The sequence below is a fragment of the Dryobates pubescens genome, chromosome 2 (genome assembly GCF_014839835.1).
Source record: "Dryobates pubescens isolate bDryPub1 chromosome 2, bDryPub1.pri, whole genome shotgun sequence".
Classification (NCBI taxonomy): Eukaryota; Metazoa; Chordata; class Aves; order Piciformes; family Picidae; genus Dryobates; species Dryobates pubescens.
Genome location: NC_071613.1, coordinates 49,975,297 through 49,996,390, shown reverse-complemented (window position 1 = coordinate 49,996,390; position 21,094 = coordinate 49,975,297). Strand labels below are relative to the sequence as shown.

Sequence of the window (21,094 nt, the reverse complement as noted above, 5' to 3'; positions counted from 1 at the left end):
GGGATAGAAGGAAACATTTTTTTACAAGGGTGGTGAAACACTGGAACAGGTTTCCCAGAGAGGCAGTAGATGCCCCATCCCTGGAAGCAGTCAAAGTGAAGTATTCAAGGTCAGGTTGTACAGAGCTCTGAGCAACCTGATCTAGTTCAAGATGTCCCTGCTTACTGCAAGGGGATTGGATTTGACCTTTAAAGGTCCCAGAGCATTCTGTGGTTCTATGATTAAGGCTGGGGTAAGAGAGTCTCACAGGGCTGAGGCAGATGAGTGGGCACATCCAGGGAAGCTTGGTGCTGCTAGAGCTTTGCCTTATGTTAAGATTTTTCAGTGATGCTAGTGTGCTGCACTGATGCTCCTGTGCTTCAGTAGGGGTCACCAGCCAGCCTGTAGCTGGGACCAAGTAAGCATGCAGGTGCAGGAGCTACAGCTGGGCAGGTTGCATAAATCATAGCATGTTGTAATGTGATGCAACCTGCTGGCAGAGCCAGAGAACCATGGATGCTGAACTCCCACAAGGGCCATAAAGAGCTCAGAGAGTAAATAACACAACAGTATAACTGAATTATTAATGTTACTGATTACTTTTAAGTTGCACCCAAAATGAAGGATCAGAATTGAAATTCTATTTACTCACCTCCTCTTAAAGCAAGGCTGAGCCCAGCCATTATGGCATTCATGACATTGCATCACCTCCTGCTGAGCAGTAAGAGCAGCCAAGGTACCTCAGGAGAAGTCACTCTTCCTGGCAAAAGACTGTTATAAAACAAGAATATTTCTTCTTATTCCATCAACAGAAATGAGAAGACAAGTTGGCCATTTCATAGAATCATAGAATACTGTGGCTTGGAAAGGACCTTAAAGCTCATCTAGTTCCAGCCCCCTCTGCCCCTCTCCCCCCCAGCAGCATTGGCAGGAGCATCTTCTACTGGACCAGCTTGCTCAAGGCTCTGTCCAGCCTGGCCTTGAACATTTCCAGGGAGGAGGAATCCACAGCTTCTCTGGGCAACCTGTTCCAGTGTCTCACCACTCTACCTGTAAAGAATTTCTTCCTAATATGTAGTCTAAATCTCCCCTCTTCCAGCTCAAAGCCATTGCCCCTCATCATATCACTACAAGCCATTGTATAAAGTCCCTCCCCAGTTTTCTTGTAGGCCCCTTTCAGATACTAGAAGGCTGCTCAAAGGCATCCTGGAGCCTTGTCTTCTCCAGGCTGAGCAGCCCCAACTCTTACCACCTGTTCCCCTAGGGGAGGTGCTCCAGCTCTATAATCATCTTCATGGCCTCCTCTGGACCTGCTCCAGCAATTTAATGTCCTTCTTGTGTTTGGGGCCACAGAACTGGAGGCAATACTCCAGGTGGGGGTCTCACGAGAGCAGAGTATAGGGGGAGAATCACCTCCCTCTACCTGCTGGTCTCACTTCTTTGGATGCAGCCCAGGACATGGGTTTTTAGTGTTTCTGGATGAACAGAGAGAGAGCAAAGAGTGGGAGAGCAGGTAGAAGTCCAGTGGGGGTGTTCAACTGTCACAGAATGTTCTGTGAATCTTTCTGGTTTGTCCTGCTCTTACAAACAATATTTTTAGTGAAATTAACATTTTTGTTTGTTTATTTAAAGTTGGATTAATAGTTCCTTTCTGCTCATGTAAGTTCTGCTTATTCTCAAGCCCTGGCATTTGTACCAGGCAGCAAACACGCTGGCTGGTCCCTTTGGAACCTGGCAGCTTGCTCATTTTGGAGCCCAGCAGCTCTCTGCTGCTGCAAGGGCTTTGGCCATTAAGCGAACAGAGATGAAGAAAAATAGCTGAAAAGACTGAAAACTGGCTGAAGAATATTTACAAGGAATTGAATCCAAAGAAATATGTCAAATCGAGTAATTCTGATTCAGCCCAGCACTTCTGACGCCAGTTTAGCCCCGTGCTTATCTGTCATTTAGCAGATTGCACCGAGAGGCAGAGGACGGAATGTCCCAACGAAAGGGAGTACAGATTTATGTTAGCAGAAAGCCACTAGAGGGGGATGCAAGGTCACCTTTCCGCTCTTTTCTCATTCTTGGGTCCCCCTTCAGCTGTGCTTGAGATGGCCTTCCCCTCTAACAGGAGTTGTTGTCTTTGCTTTTCCTTTTCAGGAGCTGACAGAGGTCATTTTGAAGCTTACCACTCGCTGACTTTTCCTCCCGTATGAATCAGGCCTAAGGCAACAGTTCCGATGTGATTACTGCTTGCAGAATATTATTCTCTGCATCAGGCCTTGGCAGAGGGGAGAGTGGAGGACTTGGCTTTCAGTTTGCGGATTAGTCTTCTTTTATAGGCTGTGGAAAGAAAAAGTACTTTAGATTGAACACAGTGGGGGGAAAAAAAAGGGTATTCAGCAACCTGGTAATCTCTGAAAATGGCCATACTTTGGAACAGTTACTGTGGAAAAAAAGCAGGAGATTTTCCTCAGGCTCAACAGAAATCTCTGGGCAAGTCTTTTTTTTGTTCCCTCCTCCTCCTTCAAAATCTGTAGTTCTCCTACGAATAAGAGAGACAAAATTAGGGAGCACAAGCCCTGTGAGGAGAGGCTAAGGGAGCTGGGACTGTTTAGCCTGGAGAAGAGGAGGCTCAGGGGAGACCTACAACTACCTGAAGGGAGGTTGTAGACAGGTGGGGCTTGGTCTCTTCTCCCAGGCAACCAGCACCAGAACAAGAGGACACAGTCTCAAACTGTGCTAGGGGAAGTTTAGGCTTGAGGTGAAGAGAAAGTTCTTCACAGAAAGAGTTGTTAGCCATTGGAATGTGCTGCCCAGGGAGGTGGTGGAGTCACTGTCCCTAGAGGTGTTCAAAAAGGAATTGGATGTGGCACTTGGTGCCATGGTTTAGTAGTCATGAGGTGTTGGGTGACAGGCTGGACTTGACGATCTCTGAGGTCTTTTCCAACCTTACTGACTCTATGATTCTAAGATTGGCTTGGCAGTGGTATAGGCAGGATTTCTAGGGCAGAAGCAATCCATAGATGTATACCATGAGCATGTATTTAGGTGGGTTGGATTGGTTGATGGGTTGGACACGATGATCTTGAAGGTCTCTTCCAACCTGGTCTATTTTATTCTATTCTATGGGCTGTGGGAATCCATGAATGTGTTAGCAATGCTGGGGAGGGGGTTAAGGAGTGAGGAGCCATATATTAATTTCCAGCTCTGACCTCTCTTCACCTTGGGCTTCTGTAGTGAGCACCCAATCTTATTGTTTTCTCTTAAGTGTCAGGATATTTGGTGTTATTGGTTCCCAGCTCCTGGAGTCAGGTGAATGTGAAAAAAACCCCAAACCTCTCCTAGCAAATTTTTATAGTAAAATCTCAGCTTCTGTGCTATGGGTGGGGTACTGAAAACACATTCCAGGGTTCAAAACAGAGAATACACTTTGAAAGAAGTCTCAACATTGATTAATGTAAAAGCAATTTCATAAAAACTTTCAGTGACTGGCAAGAAGGGAGAGAGGGGGAGTCAGGAAGCCTTGGGCAGAGTAACCAGCTCAGATATGGAGCCTGAGAAAAATGATTGGGCCCTGAAGGAGAAAATCTCACATTATAATGATGATTTCAGAAAGCTGTGAGAACCATTGAAGTATTTAAGTGGTTGCATGTCTTTATTGCTCTATATGCTTAAAGCACAGAGCTAATGCCACCAGTTCACAGCAATCCACGTTTTAAGGTGTGGTGGCCAGGGGCGAGGGGATTCTTTTGTTTTAAATTGCATCTTCATGAATTGCTAAAACCTGATCGTTACGTTTTGTTAGAAATAAGCAGAGATGCAGTGGCTTTTCCCGGGTGAGAGGACAGAAAGGCTGCAGGGACAAAGGCTGCAGGACATTGTGTTCACAGCAGTGGCCATTCCTCTGAACTCCCTGGCTGTCAGGCGCCACAGGCAGCTGCTCTGAGACAGTCCTTCAGGTGCTGCCTGCAGTTCCTGCTGAGATGTTCCCAACAGCTCAGGCAGGTACTGCAGCCTCTGTCTATTTTTCTTTCATTATTTCTTTCCCCCCACCCCAACCTGCTTAGTAGTCTCCTCATGGTGGCAACAAAATATCTGTTTTCCAGGAAACCATTTGAGCTTTATGGATTAGCCATGGTAGGCACTTGCAGACCCCCATAAAGCACGTTAACACGCTCTCTGGTGTGTTACTAACTCGACTGAAAAATTGATCGAAACTGATAGAGTTACAGGGCCCTGAGCCCCTTTGCAATCTGCTCTTGTGCTGCTTGGCTCTTACAGAGGCAGCAGAGTCAAACCTGGTGAAAACTCTTGCCGGGAAAATACAATACACCTTCATCCTGTCCTTGCCTTTGGATCGTGACAAGAGCAGAGCACCCAAGGCAGATAATGTGCAGGAGGTACTGCCCCAAATCACTGCGGCGATTTGGGTCCCCCTGCCATCTGCAAGTATCCCTGAAACGTGGTGGGGTGCACTTGCAGGTTCCTGCCCTGCCACAGAGCCACAGTATCAGCTGTGCTGTGCTCAGGCTGGGGCACATCTTCACCCCGATGCAGGCATCACCTCATGCAGCACCTGCACCCTTCCAGCCGCTGTGCATTCCCCATCCTATTGGCTCCAGCAGCAGCTCCTAGGAGAGGCTGCTTAAATTGCAGGAATGTTTAACAGTCATTATATGTGGGCAAAGGTTTGCTGGAGAAGATGGGATGCATGCAGTAGAGGAGCTGTTGGTCCACTGCAAGATCTCAGCAAAGTCTTTTTTCTTTTCCTCCCTGACTCCCAGCAGCTCTTCCTTTTGCTCACTGAGATTATCATTCCCTCAGAACAGAATCTTTGCTTTTTGAGGTATTTGTGCCTTATTTCAGCCCAAGATCTAGCCTTTGGAAAAGCATCTGAGTATCAGGTCTCTTCCCAAGCATTCTCTAGTGTCTCAGTACTACAGAAAAGCCTCCTGTTTCTGTTTGTTATTTACAGCTTGATTTTTACTGGAGTCCCAAATGAACACTGAACAGCACAGCCAATACCTGATTCAATGGGTTTCCAAACAAGGGGTCAGGGTGGAAACAAAGCATATTAAGAGATCAGAAGTGAATGAGATAGCAGAGAAGAGAAGTCCTAAACATGCAACCAAAGACAAAATGTTCCTCACCACGTTACACTGTGCCCAGTCTTATATGAGATGGCAACACTCTGCTCATTGTCAAATCCAGCTCAATAAAGCTGTTCAGTAAACACACAGATAAATGCAATGACATGATAGGCATGCAGGGGAAGAAGAGCTGCCATGGAAAAGCATTGCTCACACGAGTTCTGTGCTGCCTTCAAACCACACACTGCCAGTGGGAAAAGGACAGTTAGCTTGATCCTCTGCTCTTCAGCTCTTTGGAGTCATGATACAGGTTATTGCCCCCAGTGTCATCTGATTATAGCTTTGCAATTATGTCAAAATGCTATTGTGTGTGCTATTGTGTGCAGCAATGACTACTGCCAGCATAGGGAGCAAATAGAGTTAATTTTAGAAAGGTGTATGTGTGTGTGGATAGATGTACAGGGCAGTCAAGGGAAAATAAGATTATTTCACTGAAAGGATTGAGCTCAGGCAGCCTCCTATCACCTTGCAAAATGCTGGAAGTTTACTGTTTGTAAGCTGTGTGCTGCAGGAACACCTCAATGATTTTAGGTACTGTGATACCTGAACATATGCAAAAGTATAAAGATCTAGTAGCTCTTTACACACCTGCCATTCCCTCCAGCTATGAACAAGTTCTCACCAAGTCCTGCACCTCAGCCAGAGGCAGATGGGGTCATGCCCCGTAATGCAGCACAGAGCAGAGCCATCTCTGTGCCTCAATACTGGGGTGACCCTGGACAATAGAGGGCTTCAGGATCAGCCCCAACAACCCTTGGAAGCAGCCCCAGTGACTTACATGGGTAAAAGCATGCAGCATGAACTCTGAGCACCTTTAGGTACTTGGTATGTTTGCAGACACTGATGCTATTTAAGTATCCTTACAGTGACTGTAATTCTTATTGTACTTAAGTCCTTCATGGCCAATGAGGTGATAACAGGCCCTGATGACCCTGGCTTCCTCCTTCTGTCCTTGCTCTCCCACGTGGCCACAAAATTTCATGTCCTTTCCCACCCCACCCCCGCCAGGTTTTCACTACTTACCCCAGAAATAGTCCAGTCGCTGAGCTAGGTGACCCACAGCTCCAGGAGTCATGGAAAGACCAGCACCAAACATCTCAGCAAATTCAATGTGTCAAGACCATAACTGCTTCAAAAATCCCAAGACAAAGCAAATGAAGCATCTCCAGCATAACCTGGAGTGTACCTACACTCCACGGCTCATGCCATTTGGCTCATCTTTGCACAGCCTCTCTCCACACTGCAGATCTCATGCTTGCCCCTGTGTAGTGGCCCTCTGCTTTAAAATTAACGTCCCTGGTCACTTCCACTCACATACTGCCTAAGGAGTGTATCCTCAATACATTGCTGGGGCTGCTGAAAGTACCTCCTGCAGCTTAATGCTCTTCAAAGAGTGCTGGAGGGAAGCAGCTCAGCAGGCTCCAGCACAGTCCTATCTGCAGGATTTAACGTGATTCCCGAGCTCTTAGCAGACCTAACCCAGAGCTATGGTTTTCATCTTTTTTTTCCCCCTTCCCCTCCTTAAATAATACATAAGTGAGTGAGCTTTCCTAAAGCAGTGGAGATGTGGTTGATCTTGATTACTAATATCAGCTACAGCGAGGAAATTAAAATTCAGGATCTGTTAGCAACACTTTTAATTATTCAGTGTTATCAAGTTGTCACCAGGCCTTTAATTATTTTTCAGTGTATGCCTAATTTCCTACCCTGTGATTGCTTTAGCAACGTTAAGGTAGATCTGTGACTGTAATAGAAAACGTCCAAGTCCTTTACAGTGCTGGGGATTGGAAATGACAATGTTGATAAAATTCACACGTCTCCCATGCCACAAGCCATCATCAATACAGAGCTCCTCTGCAGCTGGCAGGCTCTTTAATTATGCTCTTTCGGTCCCAATGAACACTTAATAATATATTCAAAGTGAGTAAACAGGATATAATACTGGCTGTGATGCTGCCAGTCCGAGGCTGGACCCAAGCCGCACCTCCAAGGCTCCTCAGAGGTGGACTCTGCAGTTTGGACAATGGTGTGACCCTAGGAGAGTTGTTTATGTGTGTGCACCCAAGAGGGAACAAAACAGGATAGAATAGAACAGAACAGGATAGAACAGAACAGGATAGAACAGAACAGGATACATAGAATACATAGAATAAACCAGGTTGGAAGAGACCTTCAAGATCACCGCGTCCAACCCATCAACCAATCCAACACCGCCCAAGCAACTAACCCACGGCACCAAGCACCCCATCAAGTCTTCTCCTAAAAACCTCCAGTGATGGCGACTCCACCACCTCCCCAGGCAGCCCATTCCAATGGGCAATCACTCTTTCTGTATAGAACAGAACAGAACAGGATAGATTGGAAGAGACCTTCAAGATCAGCTATCAACTAATCCAACCCACCTAATCAACTAAACCATGCAACCAAGCAACCAATGCAACCAATGCATGTACATGTAACCTCAAACCATGCAACCAAGCAACCAATCCTATTCTGCAGATGTGCAGCCGTATCACAGGTGATCAAAAGCAATCATACCAACAGCTGTGTACAGAGATGGTTTGTTTTAACCCACTAGGCAATTATGACTTGGCAAAAATGTTATATGAAGAAGGAAACTGTGGTTACAATAATAGAGATCATAGAATCATAGACTCAATAAGGTTGGAAGAGACCTCAAAGATCATCAAGTCCACCAAGACCTCATGGCTACTAAACCATGGCACCAAGTGCCAAGTCCAATCCCCTCTTGAACACCTCCAGGGATGGTGACTCCACCACCTCCCTGGGCAGCCCATTCCAATGGCTAACAACTCTCTCTGGGAAGAACTTTCTCCTCACCTCAAGCCTAAACTTCCCCTGGTGCAGCTTGAGACTGTGTCCCCTTGTTCTGGTGCTGGTTGCCTGGGAGAAAAGACCAACCCCCTTCTGGCTACAACCTCCCTTCAGGGAGCTGTAGAGAGCAATAAGGTCTCTCCTGAGCCTCCTCAGTGCAGAAACCCTCACAAACCTCACTAGATCCAACAAAAAGGGAGTTTGCCACAGTCCAGGGCAGGAAAATGGTGGGATTATTATACCTGATGTGGAACCTTGTCACTGGAGGAGCCCCTGAGGAGCAATTCCCACTGCTGTTTAATCAATAACCCTAAATCCCTGTGGGAAGATACAAGGCAGCTAGTCCTCCTCTTCTCCCCTGAAACACTCTTTACTAGTCAGGGCACTCTGTCTCTGATGTGCAGGTAATATCTGATGGACACTTGAGGCAGCTCACCTCAGTCTGATGGCCGAACATCACTTAGCACCTGTCCCTGACTGCCCTTCATAGAATCACATGATCATTTAGGTTGGAAAAGACCCTTTAAGTTCATCAAGTCCAACCAGTAACCCAGCACAGCCAAGAAAAGAAAGTCTGGCAGAAGACCTGCCCAAACTACCTGCATGTGTCACCAGCTGGTGAGGGAGCAGAGCGAGCTCTGGATGGAGGCATCAAGGGTGAGAAACGCTGGGAACAAAGTCAGGCTGGAGAGGCAGAGAAGTTTTGAGGGCAGCTGCTGGTGCTTTATGTAGGGAGGGCATCCCTGGGAAAGGATGCAGCTGCACCTGATCACCAAGGGGGGAAAATGGCCAGATTTAACTAATCAACATGATGAGGTGGAAGAGCAAACAAGGACAGGAGAGGCACACAAAGTATGCCCTGCTGTTATTTCAGGTATTACTCAGTAGATGAAGCAACTGGCAGCAGGAAGCAGCAGGACAGCAGGGTAGGGTTACTTACCTCTTTACATGTAACCTCAAAGTCCTTTGGCATATCCTTCCAACTTTCAGTCTTGGATGATTGCTTGGAATGTAGTTGGAATGCCTTCCAAGTCTAAAAGCCCTTTCCAGCTGCTCTACAGACCCCCAGCACTCTCCCCTGTCACCCTGGCCCTGCTGCTTCCAGCTACTGAGACCCGGAAATTTCATCCCGCCTATTTCTTTGCAAGACGAAAATGGGCAAAGCCTACTCACTGTTTTACATAAACCTGGACCTGATGAACAGCAAAGTAAGGAACTTGTGTCTGACCCTGACCTTCTTTACAGAGTGTTTGAGCACCCTGAAGGAAAAATCCCTTGAGCAAGTCTGCATCTCCAGACTGGGGTCTCCCAGTCACCACCATAACTTTCCCTTTCAGCAGGTGGAGAGGTGTGTGTGAGCTGCAAGATGGTTGCCAAGCAAATACACCACTTGGCATGATTCTTTTTCTTTCTCTCACAGAACTGTAGAATGGCTCAGGTTGGAAGGGACCTTAGAGATCATCTACTCCAACCTCCCTACCATTGGCGGGGATGTCCCTCAACTAGACTTGGCTGCTCAAGGCCTCATCCAATCTGGCCTTGAACACCCCCAGGGAGGAGGCATCCACAACCTCCCCAGGCTGTTCCAGAGTCTCACCATCCTCAGACTGAAGAACCTACTCTCCCTCAGCTTCAAACCATTCCCTCTTATTGCTAGACAATTGCCTTCCAGTACCTGAAGGGATCCTACAGGAAGGATGGAGAGAGATTATGGTTGTGGTCAGAGTTAGGTTTAAGTCCTTCTGAGTACATGAATAAGAAAGGAATTGATACCACTTCCCATGTTAAGGTGCTGGAATCCATCTCTCATGATGCTCAGCTCTTGCCCCACTCACATAGAGAAGCTAAGTGATTTGTGGGGGCTGCATCCCTCTTCCCTCAGGATATCAAAACAACACAACTGTCAGTTTTACTAAGAGTGACACATCACCTTTAGAAATTAACCCAGACTCTTCACCTTACTTCTGCTGGAAGAACCACCCTAGTTGAGCACTGCTTCGCTCTGGCAGCAGCAGAGGAGCAGAACCCAGGTCCATATTTCTGCAGCCTAGGTCTGCTTTCAGCTGGGCAGCAAATGAACTCTTCAGGAAAGCAGGACACACTCTGCAGAAGAGATTTCACAGCAGCATCTAGGTCCATTGGTGAAATTGGTCACTTGATGAAGTAATTTGGGAGCACAGCCCTGCATCCACAGCCGGACCACGCTGACATTTCGGTTCTCTCCCAGCCATGCTGCAATAAATGGAGCTGTCAGGTCACAGTGCATCATTTCATTTCCATTCAAACACCTACTTAATATTCATCAACTTACAGGAGGACATTTTTATGTCGGGGAAAAACACGAGCACTCTCCCCAAATGACTCAAGGGCAACAAAAATAAATTGTTTTTAAACCCGTGTAAGGGATGCTGAAGGCACAAACAAGGCATAAAATAATATGGAGCTGGAAAGTCCTTCTTCCTTATTAGATTCATCAAAGTAAAACTAGGCTGGCAAGCTTGTTCTATCAAGCAAAAGGATGTGGTAAAAAAGGAAATGAAAATTCTGATCCATATTCATTGTTACAGTGCCAGCAAGGGAGAAAAAAGCTCCACTTCTTTTTTTGTTTTCCCCTTTAGAAAGCTGATCTGAAGTTTTACAAGGGGAAAAAAAAAAGTAAGCAAAGCTGATAAGGAAGCAAAAGGAAATCAAAGATAATTAATAAAAACAAAGCAAGGAGCCAAAGAGAGCAGACAAAGTATCTAATATCAAATACAATGAGAAACACAGAACATGCTTGACTGCACCAAGCAGCAGCTCCAGGCACCATCAGCATTTTAATAGGGAGATTTCCAGAGCTCCCAGTGCTGGCCCAGCAGGCACTGCTGCTGTCCATGGCCCACATCTGCATCTGCAGCAGGGTTTAGCTCCAAACACAGAATTGTTTTCTTTTCTGTTTAAATTAGGTTTCAACACTGTCCTGGCAGCAGCACCTGAACAGTCACATCCACAGACCCACTGCACATGTGGAATAAAGCCAGGCTGCTTCCCAGGGTAAAAGAGGCTCCTACCTTGACAAGCAGAAGTTTAAGGGTGAAGAGGACCAGTGACTAAACAGGATGGAGAGTTATAATGCTGCTCTAGGTTAGTGTGTGTGTCTTCCATTTCTACAGCCTTGATAAATGAGCACATTTTCCTCTCTAGGACTATGACAAGACACACAAGTTTCACGCAAGTCTTGTCTGTTGCAGCCCAACCCTGGGATGGTGCTAGTCCTACAGGCAGCACCAAATGCCCTGGGCTCTGGAATGCAACACTGATCATTTCATTTCAAACTTCAAGGCATGCGGCTTTTTTCCCCCCTAGCATCCACTTCCCAGGTTTGTGTGATTAGGTGAGAAAGCCTGCAGCTTTCTGGTTTTTAGAGTTGTACTCTCCTGCCTGTCATGGTGATGGAAAGAAGATGATGAAGAGTAAAGGCACTAGCATTCTATGGAAAAATGCTCTAGTTTTCATTATCTGGGAGAGCCATCCCTCATGATTTGTGAGCAGGGTTGCCAGTTCGGCCACTTGTATGATGTTTGTAAAAGGGAAATCATAACTGCGTGCAGGGGGGACTGCAGAGGGGATTCAGCAGAGTCATCTTAGACAGCAGCTCATCATTTCTACATCATGTCCTGCCAGAACATCAAAAATACTGCACAACTTTGCAAACTTGAAGAGGGAGGGGGTTTTGCTGATGTTAGAGGTTTGGGTTTGGGTTGGTTTTTTTTTTGTAACAAATGATCCATGGTGCCTGTGCAGGAGTGAGAAAGGAATGGGAGGGTAATCCCTTTGGCCTTTCTGCAGCCCTCTGAGTGCACTGAACAGATGTGTACACCTTTCCCTTGCATCTGCCTTCAGTCTCACAGGCTCATCAGCACAGATTTCAACATATTTTTTTTGTGGGCAAAGCTTGACGAGACTGGGAAGTGATGCCAGCCCCTACTCCTGCAGAAAACACAGAATTACTGAAGAGCATTTTGATGTAAATACAGTCTCTTCCCTCAGAAGAGGAGAGTGGTTTTAATGACAAGGCAAGTGAAATCTCACTTGGCATGAAGCAACTGAAATAGCAAATATTTCCAGTTACCTCTTTGCAGTAACAGAGACTGCATTTAAAAGTAATTGCTGTGGCTCCGCCGTATCATGCGAAGGAACAGAGTGACAACGCAAGCATGATGTGACACATCTGCATTACAGCTTTTCATCTCAATCCAGGCTTTAACAGGCTCCATCAGCTGATTACATTCAGTGTATGAAGTGATATTTTCCGCCAGCCTCTGCTGAAGAAGTAGCAATCTCCTGGTGCTTCCCCGCAATGAGAAACCTGTCTGAATGTCATCACTGCCGCCACAGAGTGCAGCCGGCAGTCGGGGGGTAGAGCTTATATAGATATACATCTCTGATGCTCCTCTGCTGAGCCCATCAGGCACAGCCCATGGCAATAGAAACCAGACCTAGAACTGGGACTAAGAAACCCCCATTTTCTCTGCTCCAGGACTGTCTGACATTGGAAGATGAAGTGTTTTGCCCAGTTAAAAAAGTGGTGGAGGGCTCTAAGAGAAAACAACAGATCGCTGTCTCTGGTGAGACCTCTCGCTGCTGTGACTTTCCTTGCAGTCCCTCAGTGTGTCTGTTGCTGGGAGAGACACACTGCCTGGGTTTCAGCAAATGTGTTTCTTACACCTCTCGAAACAAACAGTTTGCCTATAGAGGCTGAAAAACCACCAGTCACTGGTGCTCCAGCTGGGCTAAAACCTCCACTGGTTCTACATAGTGTATATTGGATGAACAAAACCCTGCCATAGAGAGATTTCTTCCCCAAAGTCCTTTGGATTGCTTATCTGATTTCAAAGCTTTTGTTCCATCAGAGGCATCCACTGCAAACAGGAAAAACACTGATGTCAACTGGCACTGTGGACTTTCTGCACTGGTTTTTTTTCACAAAGCAGGGAAGATGATAGATTAAATATTTGTTACATCCAAGCACTGAAACCATTCTGTGTTTCTCAAAGCAGGGAAGATGATAGATTAAATCTCTGTTGCATCCCAGCACTGAAACCATTCTGTGTTTCTCAAAGCAAGGAAGATGATAGATTAAATATCTGTTGCACCCCAGCACTGAAACCATTCTGTATTTCTGTCCTCACATAGACCCCAGCTGCTCCCCTGAAACACAAGCCAAGAACCTCAACCATTGTGCTACAGAGAGCAGCCACAGATCCCACAGATCACATTTTTTGTGGTACACTTGGATCTTTCACTTTCAGTTGATGACATGTTTTGCTCTAATCCAATCACTGAACTAAATTGAGTAGTAATGTAGAAGGCAAAACCAATTTATGTAATTAAATCACTTAATTTGCCACATGAGGTGTTTCACAATCGATGAATTCATATTCACAAAGGGCACTAAAGGTGGAAAACTCCAAGGAAGTAACAGATAATAACCTACAAATGATCTGATCATCTCTAAGTGAAGTCAATAGGCATCATTTACTGACTGGATTAGCTACATCCCTCCAAATACCTGATGCTGCAGCAGTGCCAGAGGAGTGACACTGCACACACAATAATTTCTGCTGAAGATGCGTTTCAGAACACAGCTAACAAAGGGTAGTTGCAACGGAGAGAGAAAACATTGCATCATTCCTTGGCCTAATCCTGCTGCTGTGCAGTTTTGTGGTTACTGGGCAATGGCAGCAAACTGGAAGGATCATTTCTGGGCTGCATCCATCCCCTCAGACACGTTTTGCAAGAGGAAGCTACCTGATGCCTGCTCATGTGGGGCAGGGGCCAGATTACACCCACGCACATAAAAAATTACAACTACCATCCTCCTCATCTGTAAAATCAATGCCTGGTGCTCCACTTCATCCACATACTGTTGAAAGATTCTTCACTGCTATTATGTTTGAAGAGCTTTTTGGTTTTTTCTTTCCTTTCTCCCCCCAAATGTCATCTTGGCATGCAACAGCCACAACATTCGTAACGTGCAGGTGAACCTTCATAAAGCAGAGGAGAAAATTAACCTTCTTCCTTTTCAGGGAAAATTGAATCTGTTTTTTTTTTTTCTCATTCCATCAAAACATCTCTTCACAGACAGGATAAATCCTATAAATTGCTTCAACCCATGTACCCAGCCAAGGGCTGCTCTATATGCTATTATAACAAAGCATGTAATCAAAGTAAATGAGCATAATCACCAACAAGTGCAAATATGGGGTTTCTGGATTCTTCTCTCAGACATTTTGTATGTGATCATTTTACCATATGTTTACATTTAAAAATAAGAATAAACTGAGTCAGATTAGGAGACAAGAGGGTGTACATTAAAAATGCATACAGAAAGCATCCTGTAGTCACGATTGTCATTGTAACTATTTAGTCAAATCTAACCTTCTCATCCCAGATATAAATGTAACCAAATCACAAAGTGTGGCCAAATAATAGGCTGTTTGAAAGGCCAGTGGGGTCCCATGCTATCAGACACCACAGTGAGACTCTGATTTCCAGGTAGGACAAGGAATGACTGTGCAATTCCATTTGTTTAATGGTAGTTCAGGTGAATTCATCTGTTTTTTAATACACGTTTCTAGTCTTAGATCACAGAATACACCTTGTTGGAGAGCTCAAAGATCATCCAGTTCAACACTTGACCCAGCACTGTCAACACTAAACCATGTCCCTAAGCACCAGCTTGAGACTGTATCCTCTTGTTCTGGTGCTGGTTGCCTGGGAGAAAAGACCAACCCCCTCCTGGCTACAACCTCCCTTCAGGGAGTTGTAGAGAGCAATAAGGTCTCCCCTGAGTCTCCTCAGTGCAGAAACCCTCACAAACCTCACTAGATCCAACAAAAAGGCAGTTTGCCACAGTCCAGGGCAGGAAAATGGTGGGATTATTATACCTGATGTGGAACCTTGTCACTGGAGCAATTCCCACTGCTGTTTAATCAATAACCTTAAATCCCTCTTGAATGGTAACACTCCCATGTGCACAGCTGCACTGGGCAGGGGTGACGGCCACAGCCTGGGGAGATACCTTTCCCCACAGGTGCAGAAAGCCCTGTGACTCTTTATCTTCCAAGATCAACAGAAGCAGGAGGCCTGTGGTGTTATGAGCTAAGTCATGTCAGATCACAACAGCTTAATGGCAGGGCCAGCAGCACAAGTCATGTCAGCAGTTAAGTGACAGTAACAGAGTCACCTGTCAGGTCGTGGCTCCAGGAGCCATGCATATTGATGGCACGTAATAGTATGCACACAGATACATCTTCATAAAGACTACATAAATCAAGCCCTTGCCTAGGACAGGTGCATGTCACAGCTGTAAGATCTGGAAGTTAATTCATTTAAATTACATTTTAAACCAGGCAGAACTGTAATCTGTCCTGAGGCACGTTAATATATCAGGTATCCTGATCCATCTTTCAAAAGGTCCCGAGTTAGAACATTTTTTTTCCCCTTAAACTGTGTTACTGCCTCCCAATTGAAAACAAGCCCTGAAATTATATTTAAACTGCATTTCTCCTTCCATTTGTAAGTGCAAATTAAGTTATATATTTAGAAGGGGAAAAAAAAAAAGAAAAAGAAAAAGAAGAAGAAAAAAAGTCTTTCCAGAAACCAGCTAGGCCACGTTAGCAGCAAGTGCTCTGATCTCTAATAATAACTTCATACTTATCAGGACTAATCCAAAGTAGAAGTGCTCAAGCGATTTTCCTTCTTCCCCCCCAAGATAGTATTTTCTTCATTTCCTGATGAAACTGTCCACGAATGTAAGTGCACTTAAGCAAAGAAGCCTGTGCAATAAGGTTCTTCTCTGCCGCAGAAGAATACAAGCACAAGCTAATTTACAAGTCTTTAACTGCTTTATCTTGTAGGAATCTTTAGCACGGCTCTGCTTCCAAAGCGAAGACAATCACAGCCTTTGTTCTTGACTCTGGCACCTGAAGTTCAAGCGTTCAGTGAAACTTTGGTATGGTTGCCGGAAGGGAGAGGAGTACAGATGGGATCCAGCCCTACCAGAGTGAAAGCTCCCCACAACTTTAGGATATTTCTGCAGGGAAAAAAATGCAGTTTGATTTAACAGCCCTCACACAAAAGTGTTTAAGGCACACTGATCTGTGTAAACATGGTACCTGTGCATGCAAATATCCCCTTTCTGAGCTCAACCGCCATGGCTGCAGCAATGCTGTAGGTATGCGATACTTTAGTACCTCTTGGCAATTTGTTTTCTTTAAAGAAGTGTCTTACTTCAGTTCCTGCTGTTTTGTTTCGCTGCTGTGTGTTAAAGAGTCTTTGAATGGAGAGAAAATGCCCCAGAAAGTTCCCAAGTTGCATGTTTTACAGCTGTGGCATGGAAGTGGGAGATACCTGGCAGTGGACAGTGAAACCAAGCGTTGAGACAAAGATGACAAAATGCAGACTCTTTCATTATCTGATTATTAACTACCCAGACACTGCCATTTGGCACAGTCTTCACCCTCAGATACTTTACTCACAATCACATGAGAGTCTTAATGGGATGGCCTAGCTGGGGAATTACTTCCAGAACAGGACCACGGTCTCTCTCCTGTCTTTGGCAGTGGTCAGCATCAGCTTCTTCAGCAGGACGTGTAGAAACCCCACACAGACAAGAATTGGGAGTAATCCCTCTTCCACATCATGACTGATTTTGGACTCTGACAGGTAGGAATTGATTTTCAGTGCTCCCACAGGGGGCTGGGCATCTCTCCCAGCAGGATATCCAGGGCTCTTACAAACAGCAATAAATCTTGGTATCTGTCTAAACAACCAATTCCTTCCTTTGCCTTATGCTGCATTCTCAGCCTCCTGGACCCTGCAGGGTCACCAGTTCCTTGGTTTAATTTAACAGCTCAATTCAAGGCCAAATTATCAAATAAATGCAATTACATTGTGACATTTGCATCACCACACTGTCCAAGCTGGACCATGAGCATACACAGGGTGCATGTGTATGCCAGGAGGCACAGCACACAGCTTGCAACAGCTGCCTCTAAAGGCAGCCTTGGGAGCCTTCCCTTCTGTTGTATTTTACTGTATTAAACAAAGTCATAGAATTACAATGGTTTGAGTTGGAAAGGACCTTTAAAGGTCATCTAGTCCAACCAACCCCCCTGCACTGAGCACAGGCATCTTCAACTAGACCAGGTTGCTCGCTCAGAGCCTCATACAGCCTGGCCTTAAGTATCTCCAGGTATGGGGCATCAATCATAGAATCAATAAGGTTGGAAAAGACCTCAGAGATTGTCAAGTCCAACCTGTCACCCAACACCTCATGACTAACTAAACCATGCCTTCAAGTGCCATGTCCAATCCTCTCTTGAACACCTCCAGGGATGGTGACTCCACCACCTCCCTGGGTAGCCCATTCCAATGGCAAATAACCCTCTCTGCAAAGAACTTTCTCCTCACCTGGAGCCTAAACCTCCCCTGGTGCAGCCTGAGACTGTGTCCTCTTGTTCTGGTACTGGCTGCCTGGGAGAAGAGACCAACCCCTTCCTGTCTACAACCTCGCTTCAGGTAGTTGTGGAGAGCCTTCTCTTCTCCAGGCTAAACAACCCTAGCTCCCTTAGCCTCTCCTCATAGGGCTTGTGCTCGAGATCTCTCACCAGGCTCGTTGCCCTTCTCTGGACACCTCTCTGAGCAACATGTTCCAGTGTTTTACCACTCTCATCACTAAAAATGCCTTCCTTGTGTCTAGCCTAATATCTAAGTCAAACTGGTGCCTTCATTCCCTTTACTGAGCTGCAGTAGCTCTGCAGCAGATCTTGTCCCTTGGCAGCATGCACCCTGCACATCCCACAGCCAGTTGACCAGCCCCAGTATGAACCATGGCCAGTCCCCCTGGAGACCCTGAAAGGCTTTGGTCAGAAGGAGCTATAGCACAAGTGGACAAAAGCTACAGGAAGGCCACCAAACTGAAGCACAATGCTGGCTCCATCTGCTCAGTACAAACATACTTTCAGTGTTGTACCTGGAGCTCCTCTCCTCTGGGCAGCTCACCATACAGCCCATATCTCCTGTGCTGGACATCATAGCTGGGACTGTAATTTCCCCCATTCTTGAGGGCAACGACTACGTGTTCAGCTGTACTTTTTGTCATTATTACACCAACTTTTCCACCCTGATGCCTTTTAAAACAGCTTGCTTGATGGAGTTTATTGCTTCATTATTCAGTGAGCATCATTCTACTCACGTCATAGACTGCAGGCAAAATATACTAAGACTTGACAGTGTTCTTCCTAATAGCATTAGATCAGTACTCCCCTTGTAACTCTTACTCTATACATATTCATAGAATCATAGAATGGCTTAGGCTGGAAGAGACCTCAGAGACTATCTGCTACAACCCCCTCTGCCATGGACAGGGACACCTCTAAACTAGACTTGGCTGCCCAAAGCCTCATCCAATCTGACCTTAAACACCTCCAGGGAGGGGGCATCCACAACCACTCTAGGCAACCTATTCCAGGGTCTCACCACCCTTGCACTGAAGAACTTATTCCTAAGATCTAGTCTAAGTTACCTAGTCTGTGTTACTCAAAGGTTCAGTACAGGGCAACATTAAAAAGAGATTTAGGTCCCCATGCTGCTGGGGAACATCAAATCCTGTTTCATACATGATTATAGCTCTAATGCAGCAAGTAAGAGACCATCTCCAGGGCCAGAAAAAAGTGATGGAATTTCCCCTCACAATTTCATCAGACTTCTTTTTTCTTTTTCTCCTTTTAAATGCAGAAAGAGGAGAGCACATTCCTGACCTTGTTTGATAACACAGTATCATATCAATTCAGTGCTGCAGGAGAAATGCAGGACAGGTGGGATCTTGGCCTGGGGAAGAAAACCTGTCTGCACCTCCACAATTTTTTCAATAGAACTGTAATATTGAAATTATATATAATAAGTAGAAAGAGTGATTGGCCATTGGAATGTGCTGCCCAGAGAGGTGGTGGAGTCACCACCACCGAAGGTGTTTAGGAAGAGACTGGATGGGGTGCTCGGTGCCATGGTTTAGTTGATTAGATGGTGTTGGGTGATAGGTTGGACTCAATGATCTCGGAGGTCTCTTCCAACATGGTTAATTCTATTCCATTCCATTCCATTTTAAATCCCTTTACAAAGCTGTGAATATCATCAGAACAAGGGGAGCACTACCTTCAGCCCTGCCCATATCCTTCTGTTGTGTCATAGAATAACAGAATGGTAGGGGTTGGAAGGGATATCTGGAGGTCTACTCTGAAGTAACTGCAGAACATGAGGGACCCCTTAGGTGCCATGCTGATACTAATTTTTTTGTTAACTTCTCATCTTTCTAATCACTGGAACAAGCAGCTGCATCGAGCTAAAAATGAGACCAAGCATTCTCCAGGTCTGTAATTATTCTCTCGACCTGGACTTGTCTGCGATAGTTCTTCCACTAATCACTACAACACAAAAAAGCCCCAGAATTGTTTGAAATTCAAGTCCAATCTCAGACACAGGAAAAGACTAATAACAAATGTTGTTTACACACATTTAATTCCACATACCAGAAGCAATTTTCTCACTCCCTTTAGCATTTTATTTGCTTATAAATACAAGTCAATACCACAAGATGGCACTTTCTTACTTGCAACACACACTATTATAAACACTTACCCTCTTCAAATGTTCCCAGCTGTTCACAACACCTAACTTCTCAGTGGTTTTCAAACATTTAAAAAAAGCAAGACCCTCTACAAACTGCATTTGTGTTTGGATGCCCATTAAATGAGGTCAGGTAATTAAAATTCAAAAAAAGAATTTATAAAGATTTCAGATAAGAAAATTGAACTATAAAAGCAGAGTTTGTATTAATTAAAATGAATTAACAATCGAAACTGGCCTTAATGTATCTACATGGGTTTGATTTGATTGAAAATACTTTCTGAACAACCAGCTCCTCTAGCCATTCATCAAAACACCTATCTACTCGACTCATTAAAAAATATTCTCGGTTAAGAAACCACCTCTATATGCTTTTTTTCCCCCCAACACTCCTTCTTCTGTCCTGTAGGTGGAAATGAAGCAAAATCATATTCCAGACTAGAAAACAGGAGAAGAAGGAAGAAACTTTAAAAACCCTGATAACTTCAGACACTTCCAACTCATTCTTCCTGGCGTTTCTCAAAATACATGATCTGGTTTTAAAGTCTTTGAACGAAATGTAAACACTAGAAAAACTCATTGCTGAAACATGTGAAGAATAAAGAACCTGCACTAATATAGTGCATAATGATGCTGTGTCAAACTTGTCATTTACAGTACATGTCACATTTTCCTCAGGATTGTCATGCCTTTTTTGTTGGTTTTTGTTTTTTTTCCTCCCCTCCTCCTTTTTCACTAATTCCTTTTGATGTCTGTAGACTCTCTTGTAATTGTTTTCATTCCCATTGCTCAACAGGAAGAGATGGATTTTCTTGTTTCTTCAGAAAAATTTCACAAGATCCAAGTCTCTGACTCAATTTTGGTGGTGGTTTTTTTTTTTCTTCCCCCCCCCCCCCCCCTAATAAAGAGGTGGCAAAATGTTAAGCTTGCAATACTTCTGCCCAGTATATTACACACCAAGAGATTCCTCAAAAAACTGAGAAGTCAGAAGAGTTCCCAAAAAGAAAGCAGTTAAGGCAGTTGATGTCTACATTTGGATTTGTTTTTTTCATGTTACATGTCAACGTCTCCATCGTAGGCTAAGGTTAGAGGCTTCTGCTGTGGAGGAGTGCTTTGATGCTGCTTTGTTTTTTTGCTGCAAGGAAAAGACAAATATTTCAGGAGGCAAAATTATAAGTTGTCATAAGCTCAGAAACATCATCAAAACCCGAGCTTCAAGAAAAATAAAGAAGAAATCAACTTCCCACGCCGGCAATTTCATTTTCCCAACTAGGTGACACCGCGGTACAGTGACTGCTTCCAAGAAAAACCACCTGGACCTGCTTGAGTGCTATTACGTGTGTGATATGGACACACAGCCTGCTGAAAATGGGCAGCCAGCTGTGCTCTTCGTCTGGAGAGGAAATAAAGTGTATTTGTCTCCCATGTCTTCTCACAGCTGACAAAACAAGGAATACCTCGCAGAAAAATGGAAA

General features: G+C 44.9%; 1 protein-coding gene across 1 annotated transcript in view; it reads right to left on the bottom strand.

Annotated features, from left to right (window-relative positions):
* Window positions 1-20,513: 20,513 nt before the first annotated feature.
* THSD7B (thrombospondin type 1 domain containing 7B) overlaps window positions 20,514-21,094 on the bottom strand; it is a 296,164-nt gene continuing 295,583 nt past the window's right edge. The window contains exon 27 of the mRNA XM_054177216.1: window positions 20,514-20,754. Coding sequence (XP_054033191.1) covers window positions 20,673-20,754 — 82 coding nt within the window. The 3' untranslated portion in view covers window positions 20,514-20,672. The remainder of the gene's footprint in view (window positions 20,755-21,094) is intronic.